The sequence below is a fragment of the Nanorana parkeri genome, unplaced genomic scaffold (assembly GCF_000935625.1).
Source record: "Nanorana parkeri isolate BGI_ZX_2015 unplaced genomic scaffold, ASM93562v1 scaffold28, whole genome shotgun sequence".
NCBI lineage: Eukaryota > Metazoa > Chordata > Amphibia > Anura > Dicroglossidae > Nanorana > Nanorana parkeri.
In genome coordinates, this window is record NW_017306296.1 from 2046925 (window position 1) to 2063006 (window position 16082).

The window sequence follows — 16082 nt, forward strand, 5'->3', positions numbered from 1 at the left end:
GGGGGTGGCATTTGCCTCCTGGGCCAGTACTAATAACATACAGTATGTTGGGCTGGGGGCCCTAAAAGGAGATACTTTATGATTCAGACACAGATCAGAGCAAGACCCACCCTGGGCATTATATAGCTACCTGCTTCCTGTTCAGACCTGCAAATGTTCTGTGCGTCGCGTTACACTGCATTGCAGTGCACACTGGTGGAGTAAATGTAAAGGGAGCATCATTGTCCGGGGCAGATGTGTTTCAGTATAGTTTAATTTTTAATGTTTACTAACTATAAAATAACATTTACTGAACACAACAGAGGAGTATTTGTACTGGATAAAAAAACACCTCTGTTCTGTTTCCAGGATCATTTATTTTTAAATAAACGTCAGGTGATTTTACATGAAATGATCAGTTCAACTAAGAACACATCATTTATTGCACAAAAAAGTTATTTTAAAGTTCCAAGGCATTCCTAAATTAAAATAATGAATTATGTAGTTCATACTTGACATCATTAGGGAATATACCAGCAAGGGCATACTTAAAAAGCATGGATTGAAGATGAAAGGGAAAGTGAAAATTGTCTCAGGCAAATCAGATCATGACAAGCTTAGGATTTTTTAGTAGGTCACAGAAATGAAATTATAATGATAATGCAGGAGCGTGGCACCCAGAGAATAAAGAGAGAGAGCTTTCATTGCTATATTGTATGCTCTTCATCCTATGCTACAAAATCTCTCAAATACATTGTCAATATAGCTCTACTCCACAGGCTTTAAAGCAAAAGTACTCATTTTACTGCTAGCAAAAATAGGGTAGTTTGTTTACTTAAAGATACTCACTCAACCCAAGAACAAATGTGTAATATATTGCAGCTTACAACTCCTTAGATGTTGTGGCTACATTAGTTTTCTTTATAGCAAAGGTGGCTAAGGGCTGTGGAAAACATGTTTAGGTGCATATACAATATGTTATACCAGCTAGCAGTTTTTTCATCATTTGAAAAAACCACCGGAGAGGGTTGCTAATATAGTCTTGTGAGAGACAGACATTACCATGGGAAAATCATGCCATTAAAGTCTCAGAGAGATAGAAGAAGCTGGGATATTTTTCTTACACCGGTGCCTACCAGAAACATCAATTGTGGATGGAAGTGTCTTTTAACCCCTAAAGAACCTAAAAAGATGTTAATTCGTAATTGCCAATTTTAAACAATGATTACCATTACTGAAATCTTCCCTTCTTAGCAAACAGTTAAAGTCTCTCACTTTACATCACAGGCGGGCATGGTCTGCTTGCTCTCTCTAGAATTATATTGAAATCTGCATGCCTATTGTCCGGGTTTGCCTACTAATGGCAATAAAAAAGTCAAACGGACATGTATGTCTTTGGAGCTCATTACCACAGGGTTGCAGGAACTACTGATTGTAATGCAACTCTGATTCAAATGTACTCTAGGCCCTCATTAATTCCTATCTGGAGAAAGGTAGACTTCCTTGACCCTGGTGTTTGGTCTAGTTTAGTCTTTAAGCTGAAATAGTCTAGATTATCACTCATGTGGATTTAGGTATGTTGTGTGGCTTATTATATTTTTCTATTGTCATTACGGTTTTGAAAAATAAAAAGTTATCAAAAATAGAATAGACTGAGACAACAACATAGGTTAATGGGTACTAGATTTGGGTGCACATGCCTAAAAAGAGAAAGAAAATAGAAGTAAAGAACATACTATTATATACTAGATACTAGAACAAGAGTAAAACATGAACTGGTCTTTTCAATAATTCTTCATAGGTTCTCTTTAAAGGGTAAACCCTAACAATAAAGGATAAAAAGGATCACCAAGCCAATATCTGGGGGGAAAAAATCCCTTGCAGTGGGGCTGCCCCTGCAAGGGTAAACTGCTCATGGGTACCTGGGTAAAGGATTTTTACTTACCTGATCCCAACTCCTACAGGCCCGCAGCATCTTCTCACCTACGCTCTGGAGACCAGAGGCCCGCTCAGGTACAATGCAGGACCCATAGCCCTGCAACATGTGTAAGGACACAGAAGGACAGTACACATTCTGGAGTGTAGGGAAGTCAAGGTGAGCACCAACTGCCAGGGAATCGGGGATCAGGTAAGTAAAACTGCTTTAGCCAGGCACACTAGACAATAAACAAGCGGCAGCTCCCACACTGCAAATTGAGTTTTTTCCCCCCTGAAGATAGGCTTTAAAGTATTTATGAACACACAACTACAAAAAGACATTCCACTCAGCAAATATTTTTTCCTAACGTTACTGTATTTCCTTTAAAAAAAAAAAAAAATTGTATATTTTATTTTTCCAAATTGTATTTTCTGTGGTGGCCGCACTGCTTCCGTTCTCTTCTCTATTTCCTTAGTAGGGGTGGTGTATACATAGTAGTTAGACGATCAGGTTGTAAGTTCCCATCTATGTGGTCTGCAGTTTTGACAGTGAGTCTCCATGGGTGAGTCCCTGTCAATCATCACAGCAGGGCTCGATGGGGGGAGTGGGGCATGGCAACTAAACTGACTACAGGAGATACAAGCATGTCCTGTATCTCCTGGCAGCAATCCCAGGGGAGCAAACTGACCAAGCCAGCATGGATCTGGTTCCTTGGTTTGTGTGGTCAGTTTTATACAGGAACAAAAGGCAACTTGCAGGATCACCAGTTATTCTCAGAGCCAAATAAAGTAAAAGCAGTTACAGAATACATTTACCAAGAAACTATGTGAATAACTTAACTCACACATACACTTTGAAAAAGAAAACTAATGCAGCTATCACATCTGGAGGTGTGTAATAAATTACATTTTTGTCATTGGGGGTTAGATCAGAAGTGTGGGGAAAAAAGATATACTTACAGTAAAGTGCACACATGTGAACTGCTTAACATGCCACAACATTTGTAATTCTGTTCAGTCACTCTTCTAGTCTTGACATCCCTGTGGGACAACAAAGCCAAGTTCTGACCTCACTTTTCTCCACTGAAGTTAAAGCAATACAGCAAATGGAATAGAAGAGGCATAGAAAGCGTGAATGACACAATATCCAATGTCTGTGTGAACAGGTCCATACTGTGACAATGTCTGTTAGTTAACACACTGGGATCAAGTCACAAAAAGAAAACAGCAGGATAAGGATCTTTATTATTTAAAAAAAAATGACAGTTATTTTCAGTTGTGCCCAATAAAATTGGAAAATACCGTCCACATAGCTAAAAATAAAGATCCTTAGCCCTGTGTAAAGCTTTGTGAACAGAGCCTTTGTGCGTGCTTTCAGCCCTGGCTGGCATTGACAGCTCTGATGATTGTGAACCAGAATGTTTCCCGATTATATGATCACAAAGATTTCCTATGTCCATAGTTCTGTTTTAACACAAACTAAATTTCTTTCTCTTTTCTCTTTGCAGCATATACCGCCTATTTTCTGCAGACAGAAAGCGAGTGGAAACAGCACTAGAGGCTTGTAGTCTTCCATCCGGCAGAGTAAGTATGTCATACATGCTATGGATGAGCTTCCATTTGTTAAAATAGGAGGCAAGTTAATGTGCAAATAGACAAAGGAAAAGGGACAGGTGGATGTTTCAGGAGTCATTTGTCAGAATGCTTATAAAGAAATAAATAGAAAATGGAATCTTTTATTATACAATTAACCATGCATTTGAATCTTTATTATGAATGAACTAAAAACATTTCAGATGGAAATTATAGATATAGATTATGGGGGTTATTCACTAAAGAGCAGAAGGATATAGCCGTAGCTTCGGCTAATCCTTCGACTCACTTGGGCCGCTGGAGCCCTCTGGTTCAGCCAAACCGAAGGGCTGCTGTACCGGCTATTCACAATAGCCGGTACAGCAGCCGAAGTAAGCCAAACAGCTCAGCCGAGCCGAAAGCATATGCTTCGGCTCGAATGAGCCGAACACACAGCCGAAGCGGGGAGAACAGTCTGCCGAAGGTCTGGTAGGAATGTTAGGAGGGACCCCAAGTTAAAGAGTTTAAAAAAAAGTGCATGGGGTTCCCCCCAAAAGTCATACCAGACCTTCGGCAGACCGTTCTTCCCGCTTGGGGTGTGTGTCTGGTTTTGATGATTAGGCTTTAATTACATGTTCTCTATATTATATAATATAAGTGAGCGTATGCAGACGAAGAATATAGATGGGGCTGATTCATTAAAACTAAAGAAAAGAAAATGAGTACAAAAGTGAAGTTTTCTTTAACTTAATAACTATTTTCTCTGGTTTTTAAGAATAAGCCCCATTAAAACAGGAAATGCTATACACCAAGCATCACATTTTTTTAATAGTCTGTTGTATCAAGAAGCATTAATTAGAGGTGACATGTGCACTTTACATTGCCAACCAAGGATGGATTTCCCTGGTAGAATGCCTTAATTTGCTAGAGACAGCTGTTTGAGTCAATTAAACAATAACAGACTGGAAATAAAAAAATAGAATAAATGATTAATGTCTGCTGGGAGATTCAACTGTCATAGCCCCCCCCCCCATCCAAAACAGATTGCTACAATTATCACTACAGGAATATTAATAAAATTCACTCAGAAAAACTGCAGATGATGGATCTGGAATATGCCACCAAAGGACAATACACTGAAGACAGTATTCATGAAACTCAGCTTTTCTCTTCTGTACATCTGATACTGTAATGTATATTAGAATTTTTTTAAATAGTAGGTATTAAAGGGAATGATAGTGGGATTTAAGTCACTGCTAAAAAAAAAAAAAAACTTGAACTCATGAACATGACCAACAACATATTTGGTTTACTGAGTTGCATACTGAGTTGTACTGCAGTGTGGTCACCCTTTTCTGTTCACTCCAACATTGGACAGTAAGTGGTTGTGCCAATGCATAGTGCGCTGGCACATTATACTGACACATTACAATAACTACTTCTGTAGTTATTGCAGTAATACTGTGATGTGCAGCCACATCAAGCATATGCCTACAGAGAATGTTCAACAAGAGTCTACATGGGAGAGAAACCATAAACAAAGTAACAGGTAAACTATTTTTTTTTCATTATAATAGTGCGGTCATGTTGCACTTTATGTGCTCTACAAAAGTCAGTTTTTGTGTTAAAGTTTAGTTCTACTTTAAATGAACTAATTTAACTTGTAATATGAGTAGGGCCACATTTGTAAAAACTGCATTGTGGAAAATTGGAATCTCTTTTTAACAATGCAGACACGGACATACCATCCAGCTGTTACTTGGTAACAGCAATCTGAATTTTAATAAAAAAAGGTGACTCAACCTAACCAAGCAGCTGAAGATCTGGGTTGCAAATTTTTACTTAGAATGATACAACTTTCAAGTTATTTTATTTTAATAACTTTGATGCCTCCAAAAAGTTCACAGTCTAGATTAAAAGACTTATATAACTTCGGGCTCAAGTTGTTTTAGATTACGTGCTCACGTTTTAAATTAAACAATAGGTATTTCGTCAAGTGCCCATATTACGTATGCTGATTTTCTAATTAAGACTTACTCTGGCCGAAATTTTTTTTTTTTTACAGAGGGTTATATTGTTGAATCTGTCTCTCTTGAAGGGATCTCTCCTCAATGTCTGTCTCTTGTCATTAGGGCACGAAACAAGGGGAATACCATCTAAAGAAACACAATAAAAACAACTGTGGAAAACTAATAATACAGTTTTGAATTACGTTTTAACGTTAAACAGTAGCATGAGCACAGCAACAGGTTTAAAACAAATTTGTAATGCTATCCACTGGATTTATAGGGGTTGATTTACTAAAGGCAAATAGGCTATTCCCCAAGGGGAAATTGCTCTTTGCAAAATAATTTTTCCTTAGCTTAGTGAATGTGGTGAAAATTAATTTTGCAAAGCATACCTAATCATGTGCAAGGAAAATTAAAAAAATGTAAATACAAAGTAGTATCACTTCAGATATATTTTCTGTAACTTTCTGTTGAGACAGGAAGTGAAGGTGACTCACCCCAATAGAAACAGAAAAAAAATCAACTGACAAGGGTCTTAGCTATTCACTATTTGATCCAAAAATATTTGGGCTATACATTCACTTTAACAGCAATAATCCTTTTAAAATAAATAGTATATCTGATATGAATACATGAGAAACATCTGTGATTTTGTGTGTCTGGGAATTTTCACAAGAAGGTATTATTAGAATTTATAATGAAATTGGTATTTGAAAAGTGTATAAAAAAAGTATTGTTTGCCATAGTAATTAATACACTACCAACTGCCTTTCCTGGGGTGCTGGTCTGAACATGAAACAAAGATTCTGGTTGGTTGCTGCGTGCACAAAAACATTTGCTTACTTGCTTATCATGCATCAACTCCATTGTGAAGGTCGTATACTAAAGGAGGTATTCTTATACCAAGGTTGCACACCATTTTAATATCTGTCTATCTATATTTATCTTATCTTCATCTAGTCACCACAAGGGAAATTTACAGGGTTATTGACAAAAGTGAACAATCTAGGACAACATAGCTGATTAGGAAAAATTCACCAATTCAGCTCACTTTCCAAATCAGCTATGTTGTCCTAGATTGTTCACTTCTCCTGCCTTCTCCAAACTCTTCACCCTTTTGTGAATAACCCCCTTAGATACAAGACATTTTCTAAAACTCCAGAATATGCATTTACTGGATTGCCATAAAATGTATTTAGTCATTCACTTTCCATATGTTAAAACTAAATAGATTTGAATTTCAATTTTCTCCTATTTCCTTCGCAGAGTGATTTAATTCCTCAGGATGACTTCACCCCAGATGTTTACAGAACCTTCCTAAACAATCTATGTCCTCGACCTGAGATAGACAACATATTCTCAGAGTTGTAAGAAAGCGTTACTGTTTACATTTTATATATGTACAGTATATGTTTGTGTGCTCATACTCTCTTAAAAAGTAAACGTGTGTTTTTATGTGTGTAAGTAATGTAGTTGAAGGAATGAACTGAGTTGAGTTAAGAAGCCTGGGTGGACTAACAGTTTGCAAAAACATTCAAGAGTATAGTAGGCACTTGCAGTATTGCAGCTTGATGGTTTTTCTATTTTGCATTTTAGAAATTCTGTTAGTGCCAATACTACTGCGTTTCCTTTATCACCCAAACAGAAAAATGAATGATGCATGCATCTCTACATGGATATCATTAAACATCATTAAAGGAGAACTATGAGTGATTTTCACTCATCCTTATAGTAAGAGCTGACCTGTGACAAAGAAGCTGTCACAGGTTGGCTCTATTGATCGGGAAGTGAGCAGAAACATGGAGCCAATCCGCTCACTTCCTGATCATCTCCCTGCAGTGAGCGGTGGCTGTCAGTCACCGCCCCCCGCAGGGATTCCCTTCCCATTTCATGGATCACTTCTTGGTTTTCAGCAGGCACTGATCACATAGTCAGGACCTCACAACTGACCCCTAAGGAGGCTAAGTCACCAGTGCCTCCCAGGGTGATCTTGTATCTAAATTGCGAGATCTTGCAGTTTAGAGATACGAGATCTTGTATCCAACGCTTCCAGTGGCTATTTTACTAAGGGAGGAGGATTGCCTCTCCCCAATGTTATATTCTACCCCCACTATGACATAGAAGAACATCTGGTGCCTGCACACTTAGCACTCTAACCGCAAAGCATTTGAGGAAGAGTCATCTGAGGGGAAAAATGCCAATATTTTCTTGTTATTGACATCTTTGAAAGGTGGCATTTCCACTTTGGGAAGATTTTCACTTCCTTTTGTGTCTATGCAAAAATAAAAATATTTTGGCAGTTTTAAAATGCTATATAAATCTAAAAAACAAAAGGTGCTTAGTCCTATCTGTGGCCAAGTGCTGGTCTGCACTGGAAGAATGAAGGATAGGGTGACTGCAGCAATGAAATACAAATAAATTAAGGATTTAAAGTAAACTTGTTAGCTCACTGTTCAAATTACTAATACCCCAAAGAGAAAAACTATTTATTGTGCTTCAAAGTATGTTTGTTAATTTATATTGTGCAAATTCAGTGGCCATTAGACAATCTTGCTTTGGGATGTTGAATGGTGGGAGTGGGAATTAATGCCAGAGAGTCCATGACTGAGAGTTGAAGGAATTGAACAGACACAGGAAGATTAATTTGAGAACTAACAAAGGCCCTTCTAGACAAATTGTTAGAAAACATGTTAGATGTGTTTTGTTGTTGCCGGTTGCATGTGAAGTTATTCTGAATGTTAGATTTTGGTGCTTGAGTCCGTGTTTATTATTTGTCCATATTATTGATCTTTGTAGTAAGACAAAAAAACATATTGTTATGTTGCAGTGGCACAAAAAGTAGATCATACCTCTTAGTTGACCAGATGACAGAATTCATTAACCTAAAACAGCGGGATCCACGACTAAATGAAATTCTCTATCCACCATTGAAACAAGAACAAGTTCAACAGCTAATTGAGAAATATGAGCCAAACAGCAGCCTGTCATCAAAAGGTGAGCTAATTTTCTTCTCCATAAGTAGATATTTTTTATCACTGGCTCTTCAAAAATATACATTATAAAAAAGTATGAAAAGGGAACTTAAAGTGTATTTTCACTTTTGCAGTCAAATTTCCAAAAACCCAACTTTATGTTTGTTATTCCCATTCTCTAAAGAAAATGTTTTTAACAAAATATTTATTTCTATTACTTTCTAGTTGTTTGCATTCCGTTTGGTAGATTGCAAGCTACTCTGAACAATTTCAAAGTGAAAGTGGGGGAACAAAGTGGGGGAACAAACTGGGAACAGACTGAGTTTCCCTCAATAACATACAACGCAGAACCCAAGCCTTGAGATTTTTAACCCTTTGTTAGGACAGACAGTGTTTATAACTGATACTAAGTACTATATTCTGGCACCTAGAATTAGGAAATCTAATCTAGAGTCTAGAAACCTAAGGGTTTGTTCACACCGAAAGCGCGTGCGCTCCAGAGCTGTAGCTGCTGGAACGCAGCGCGATTGCTGAGAAAGTTTTGCCAGGCATCCGATTGCACTGCAGGCGGGGGGCGTGGAAGAGGTGCCATTGAATTCAATGCACCACCACACCCCCTCCCATACCCAAAACGCAAGGGGAAGTTTCTCAGCGATCCCGGTGCGTTCCAGCAGCTACCACTCTGGAACGCACTACCACTCTGGAACGCACACACTTTCAGTGTGAACAAGGCCTAAAAGTATAATGAGTTCTTTAACAGAATGGCCCTGGAGCCCCTAAATATGTGGTGTTCTATTATGCCAAATGCTGACATCCTGCTAAGGAGTGGTTTAACATGCAACCCATCATATGTAACCAGCAAGAACAGGCAGCACTTCTCCAGCTTTCCCAGAATTCAGCACTCAGTGCCTGACCAGCCAATTGCAAAAGAATGCTGCCAGGTTCTGGTGGCGAGGAGCCTTTATATCCAGTGTAAGATTATGCTTTTGAGAAAGTCAGACATTGCGCAATTCTGTAGGACACTCTGGAAGCACATTAGGGAAGCAGGGTAGCAGATGGAAAGTGAATGCTTCTGACAGGTTCACCTTAAGACATCTTACCTAACATATGAATATAAATATATGCTGTACATGTTTCAGGAGCTTGTCAGAAGTGAGGATTTTGAAGCTTAACCAGATATCATGTGGGTGAAGTTTTAATAAATGCGTGGGGCTCCCCTCAAAAGTTTCCCCTTAGATTCCAAACCAGACCCTTAATCCGAGCAGTGTCCTGGCAGGGCAGGAAAAGAGGGGGACGGGCAAATGCCCCCCTACCTCCCTGCACCATACCAGGCCACATGTTCACAGCATTGGAAGGGTGCTTTTCCAGGAGGGGACCCCCTAGAAAAGCACCTTGTGCCCATGCTAATGAGGACAAGGGCCTCTTCCCCACAACCCTGGCCTGGTAGTTGTGAAGAGCCTGTGTGCAGGGGGGCTCATCTGCATCTGGTTACCCCCTCAGATGCACCCCCCCTCCTTTCGTATGAGTAAGGGGTAGTTGTTACCACTACTCATTCACCAAAGAGAAAAGTAAACAACCACACAACACCTTTTGAAAAAAAACCTTTAATTGAACAAAAACACAAAGGCAGTTTTTGACAGCTCCGTCATTGTAAAAACAAAAAAATATTGCTGAAAGCTGTAATCCATGATTCGTGATTGATGCTGGATTACATCTCTGGATGACGTGATTGACCATAGATTACAGTGTTTGATGAAACCCCCAAAACCACCGGGCCAGGGTTGTGGGGAAGAGGCCATTGTCCGGTTTACATTGTCAGTTTTCATTCTGTTCGCTACTTCTGAGGTAGCAAACAGAATGACTGAGCCGAATGCTGCTCGGCAGCATTCGGCTATTCACTCTCTGCTGTTCAGCATCTATGAGAATAGGGGTGAACAGCAGAGAATGAAGTGCCGAATGTTCGCCTCAGATGATCCAAATGTTGCAGCGGCTAAGGCGAACGGGCTCTTCCCTTCGGTTCAGCCGAACATGCTGAGGCTGTTCAGCTGAACCGAAAGGATGTGAAGTGAGGTGAAATACAGCCGTACAGGGCTGCGATAAATAGCCGAAGAGGATTCTGCTCACTTCACTTTGGCTTGATTATTTAACCCCCATTATGTTTGTCCCATTTCGTTATACAAAATAAATCTACAGTACATGTTTCGAAACAGAATACTGTTCTACTGGTATTGTAATAATGAGTTTCTAAAGAGAGACATATGTTTACTGCATTTAGCATTCAAACATAAATAGCTGAAGACTTATTATCAGTTCCAGGAATAATTTTAGAACCTGCGTAGGTTGCTCCAACATGTTTCTCAAGGTCCATTAAGCAAAGACTCCTTGCTGTGTGCTAATTGCTACCTATAGTGCATCCATACCTGCCAACTCATTGGGAAATTAAAGTTTCTTGCACGACTAATGCAGAAGATCCAAGTGATCTCACATTAAAAACACATTTAGTAGAAAGTAAACATGTCTGTGTTGTCACAACTACAAATTAAAGGTGTGACAAATTCAAAGATATTTGCTATAGCTGGATCAAACAATAAATGCTACGTAATATTTTGCCTCTAAATGGTTCAGCTTTAAGCTGTTTTTCCTCCTTCCTGCTGAAAGCAGGGACAATGCATATGCCTTTTCCTTATACATGAAGTGGAGGCATAGATTTTTTTGAACCAGCCATGGCATAGTGGGGGAAAGGCTGGGGCTTAGCAGAGAGAGGGTGGAGCTTATTAAACATTGTAACTATTGCAATGTATCCATGGAGTTTCTCAACATGAATAAAATGGTGACTGAGATATAATCTGTGATGGACAGTCAAACTCCCCTTCTGCTGAAGAGTTTTGCAGTGGCACTGACATGAATGAAGTGTAAATAGTTTAACCTTATGTCTAAGATATGTTCAAACATTTAGATGCATAAAGCAATATCAACTAACAACAACACTTTAGTGGTTATAGTATAGTCCTGGCTGTGTCCTCAAACATTATTTTGGGACCAAACCAACACATTTACAAAAAAGAACACAAGCTAGTGGATCATTCCCCCTATTACCTGATTCCAAGACAATGAGGAACACTCTAGGTCTCAAGCCACTGAGATTGCAGTTAAGGTATTTCTACAACAATTTAAGATGACCAAAAGGACAGAAGAAGAAGCAGGCATCAGCACCCAACATGAAACACTGGATTAAATAATACATTTCTGTCTACCTCTTTATAAGCTAACTTATATTAGTATGAATTGTCCATAGAAGTCCCACAAACTATTCTTACCATGGATGGAGTGCATCAATGGAGAAATAGAAGGCAAGATCTTTTTAAGGGCTTCATGCTTCTCTTCAGACATATTCTAAGAGTATGACAAACAAATGACACATATTATATGCCACCCTATTTCTAAAACAGATACATCTCACCATACTTGGATTATGGAACTGGCTGGCACATATGTTGTTACAGTTGTAACTTTATTTTCTGTGCATTGCAAATTCTTAAAAAGAACACTGCCATATAGCACCACCATATTCATTAGTGCTTTTTATATGGAACACTATATTCATTGTTATAGGAAACCTGTAGCGACATAAATTTCTAGGCTGCCATTGGTGGCCTTCTGTTGAAAGTACTTGTTGTGCATTAATTAGATTGAGGCAATGACCCAGAGGAAGAATGCAGTAAGTGAAGTCAAAGCAAAAACATAATCAGAACTCCTGATCTACATACTAGTTCTAGATCACAGAAAGCCACTGAATCAGTGTGAAAGCCAGGCAACTAGCCGTTTAGGAAAGGGGGTCAACAGTGGCCATCCATGTATTCCTCTCTCAGATTCTCCTTGACAATAAGTAATGGTGATTGAATAATAAAAAGTCATATAAAAGTCATACAATTGATATATATCTGAGTTCAGAGATTTAAAGTGTTTATCAGAGTCCTGGGGGTGCTTATAACACAAAACGATCCTAAGAGATAAGTAAATGAATTAAGGATACAAAGGTAATTACGAAGTAGGATGAAAGAGAGCATATCAATGGATTCAAATAGATAAGGCAAAGGAGTGGAAAGAAGCTCACAGTCAATCATAATGTAAAGTATTTGAGGTAATAGATGGCTAGGGAATATTATAGGCTGTGCTAAACTGATGTGTTTCGGGGTACAACTAACGTTTTTAGTATTAGCAGTCTGGTGGAGCAAGGGATATAATTATGAAATTTAGCATTGAGGCTGTGTGCTCACACGGACATCAAAATTAGTCACTATCATGTGTTTTCAAAAGCTGCCAAGTGCTTCATATCTGCTGAGTATGAAAGGGTGGATTAAGTCGTACATATCAGTATACACTTCCAAATTCACCAGTTATTCTACTGTTAATGCATACAAAGCTTGGTCTGCACTATCCATTTAAGTTATTTTGCTCCCTGGCTTTCTTTTTCACTGCAAGAGGTTTGTCAGCATGGATCAAATGGTGACTTTAAAGCAAGGGCACTGGGCTTCCTTCTGCATTCACTGCCCTTGTGACCTTAGCCTACAGAATAAGATCAGATACATAGCAAGATCCCCTACCCCTTGTAATTGAATTTATTGCCATGTACGTAAACCTTTTTGACAGCTTGCTAATGTATGGATGGCTTGTGAAGTTACACTTCCGGTTTTGCCCCAATGTAATCCTCTTTGCCCTGCTGGCAAGCATTCTTGAAGAGGAGAATCACAAAAGATGCGATCAAGAGAATTTTTAAAGGGTAAGAAGATTGAACATGGATATGCTGCCGGTGAAAATGGCTTAGCAAGAGATAATTATTCTTGCAACATGTTCAGAAACGTAGAGGATTTCTTGTCTTATGAATTAGTCAATTAGAGGACTGATTATATCAGCTTGTAAAGACCTGTCTCTCATACATGTCCTGACCTGTAACCCACAAATCTACTTCAAACCCAGAAGCTATTTACCCATGGCTGTACCCATACTGCAGTGTTTAATACTATGAAAACCTGTTTGTACTGCTACCACACTACAAGAAAACTGTTTCATTACACAAGCCTGTCAAATTTCTAGAGGTACAAGAGACTATCATTATAGAGATTGCATTTTACATGTGACTGCTAAGACTGACGATTTCTAGGAGACGTCTGTCTTGTTACAGGAGAATGAAAGACTGCAGCCTTGTTTCAGCTTAACATGAGCAAAAGTCATGCCCACTCCATGTTTCAAGTAACCTGCTGGGATCCAACCATTTACATAACTTTTCCACAAAGCGCCTGAATTAATCTGCTCAGTCCAATCTACACTGGACAGACGTGGGCTTTTTCAATAAATCAGTATAGAGGGCATTGATGATATTTAAAGTGTAATAACAAACAGCAACCAATTACGGTAGGTCTCAAATCATTTTCCCAAATGACTTAAAAGATGAGCTGTGATTGTGTGGTATGAGTAATTATGACAATAGCCTACAAAAAAAGAGCAGACAGCAGACAGAAGAAGAGCAAAAGAAGAGCAGACAGCCAAAAAAGAAAAACTGTTACCTAGTATATAGCAGTCAGCAGAAAACAATTGTGAGGCCTAAACTGTAACTGGAAAGCAGTAGAACCTCATGCAGTTCCTCCACAAAAGAGGATATGCAACATTGGAAATGAAAACCTCCAACGATTGGGCCTCACTGATCTTTTCTGTTGACTGCTATGGATTATTGCACATTGCATATTAACATTGCTCTTTAGTCTGACTTAAAGTGACACTAAACTCAAGAGTCAAATCTTAAAAATGCATTCAAGTACCTTAATTATTAACAATACTGGACCTTATTTGTGGATCACTGGAGGGTGGCTACTTTTTGTTCCCCATGGTCCCTGTGTGTGTTGTAAAGTAGCCACCATTCCAAGCTCACTCTCATGGTGGACTACAATCTCAATATACATAAGTAAAGTAAACTTGAGATTGTAGTCCTTCAGCACAAATTCACAGATGATTTGGGGATCTACAGGAGTGATGCACATATAAGGTCCAGCATTTTAAATAGTTAAGGTACTTTCTTTTTTTTAAGATTTAAATCCTGAGTTTAGTGCCACTTTAAACTGGCTGAATACTGTGGCAATTTCGGCCAGTTCTTGATGAATTGGTTGAAATTTGTTTGGTGGATGTCCCTGTCAGCAGCCTTCTATCTGGCATCCTAGGATCAGAAAATTGAGCAATTACAGAGTAATTAAATAAACAGGTTAGGAAAGGGGTGCCATTTATGGTGCATTTATACATAAAGACTTGAATACTGCTCAAATTGGCGTCTGCACCTTTCAGCTAACAGTAAACTCAATGGATTTGGATTTTTCTTGCAAGAGTAAAAATCATTACAAAGACATAATATTTAATCTTTAAAAGGCAAATCTGTTTGGCCTTTATATGTTCTAGTTAATTATACATTTACTTTTGCTGATAGCCTATATACATCCACTATGGTACTCTTCATGCTAGTCTGTGAACTTTAAGACAAGAACAGTACCACGCTGAGCAGAGCTGTATCACTCATGGGAGAGAGCCTGATGAAAAGCACCATTACACAAGGTTTGACATCTCATATAGATCTGTGATGTTTGTCAGTATTCCCGATTCTACTCCCGAATCAGTCTATTTCCCATTGGATTGTACTGTCAAGATACAATGAACTGTTCTGAGAAAGGATTGTGAACATTAAGCCGGTGCCTGGAGAGTTTAGCAGAAGCTGTCTTGAATGTTAAGTGCACAGCTGTGCTCAAAAGAAAGAAATCTTCTATTTCAGTCTAAAATGCTCTAGTCTTCCTGATGATGTCTGGAAACATTTAAAAAAAAAAGGTTTATTTCACAGATTGTCATCATTCAGCACATCAGCACAAGTATGATGAAATGTGCGCACTCAACACATCCAAACCTCTCTGGGTGCAGTATAAGTGTATGGCTATGAGAAGAGCCCATAAACACAAGGGTTCATGAATTTTATCCTGCACCAAAAACAAATCTGCACTATCATTGGCAAAGTGCAATTCTCAACCATGGCTTTGGCTACATAAAGAGATCTTGTCAGGTCTTCAAATAATTAAAGGCTTTACCCCACTGCAGTAGAACATACTGTAGTGCAGGATTAGGCAACCTCAACACTAAAGCTGTTGTGGAACTAATCCCATGAGCCATTGCAGTACTCCATAGGCATGATACATGATGGGAATTGTAGCTTCACCACAGGTGGAGTACCAAGGTTGCCTACCCTTGTTGTAGTAGTGTATACTTACATATATGGCAGCCCATTTCTCTTGCCTCTCCTTTGTTCCAGCGCTGCAACCTCAGACATCCTCTTTAGCATTTAACACAGCAGTGTCACATGCCCATGTCCTCCGGAATGTGCCAGTTCCTTCCTTTGACCCACTGTGTCAATGCGGGCCATTTGGTACTAAGGTGTCTATTCACTAAACTGCCGTAGGCAGCCGAGTGAATGACGACCTAAAGCGAAGTGAGCCGAACGCTGTTCCGCTATTCACTTGAGGCTGGTACGGCTGATTTCAGCCGTACATCGGCTGAAATCAGCCGTACATCGGGTGGCTTTGGGTCGGCCGAACATGTTCAGCAT

At 39.1% G+C, this 16082-nt stretch overlaps 1 protein-coding gene across 1 annotated transcript in view; it reads left to right on the plus strand.

The window, feature by feature from the left end:
- The window catches only part of PLCB1 (phospholipase C beta 1), a 510797-nt gene that overhangs the window by 333549 nt on the left and 161166 nt on the right, over positions 1 to 16082 (plus strand). Inside the window, exons 7-9 of the mRNA XM_018566842.1 lie at positions 3405 to 3480; positions 6744 to 6844; positions 8305 to 8471. Of these exons, the coding sequence (XP_018422344.1) occupies positions 3405 to 3480; positions 6744 to 6844; positions 8305 to 8471 (344 nt within the window). The remainder of the gene's footprint in view (positions 1 to 3404; positions 3481 to 6743; positions 6845 to 8304; positions 8472 to 16082) is intronic.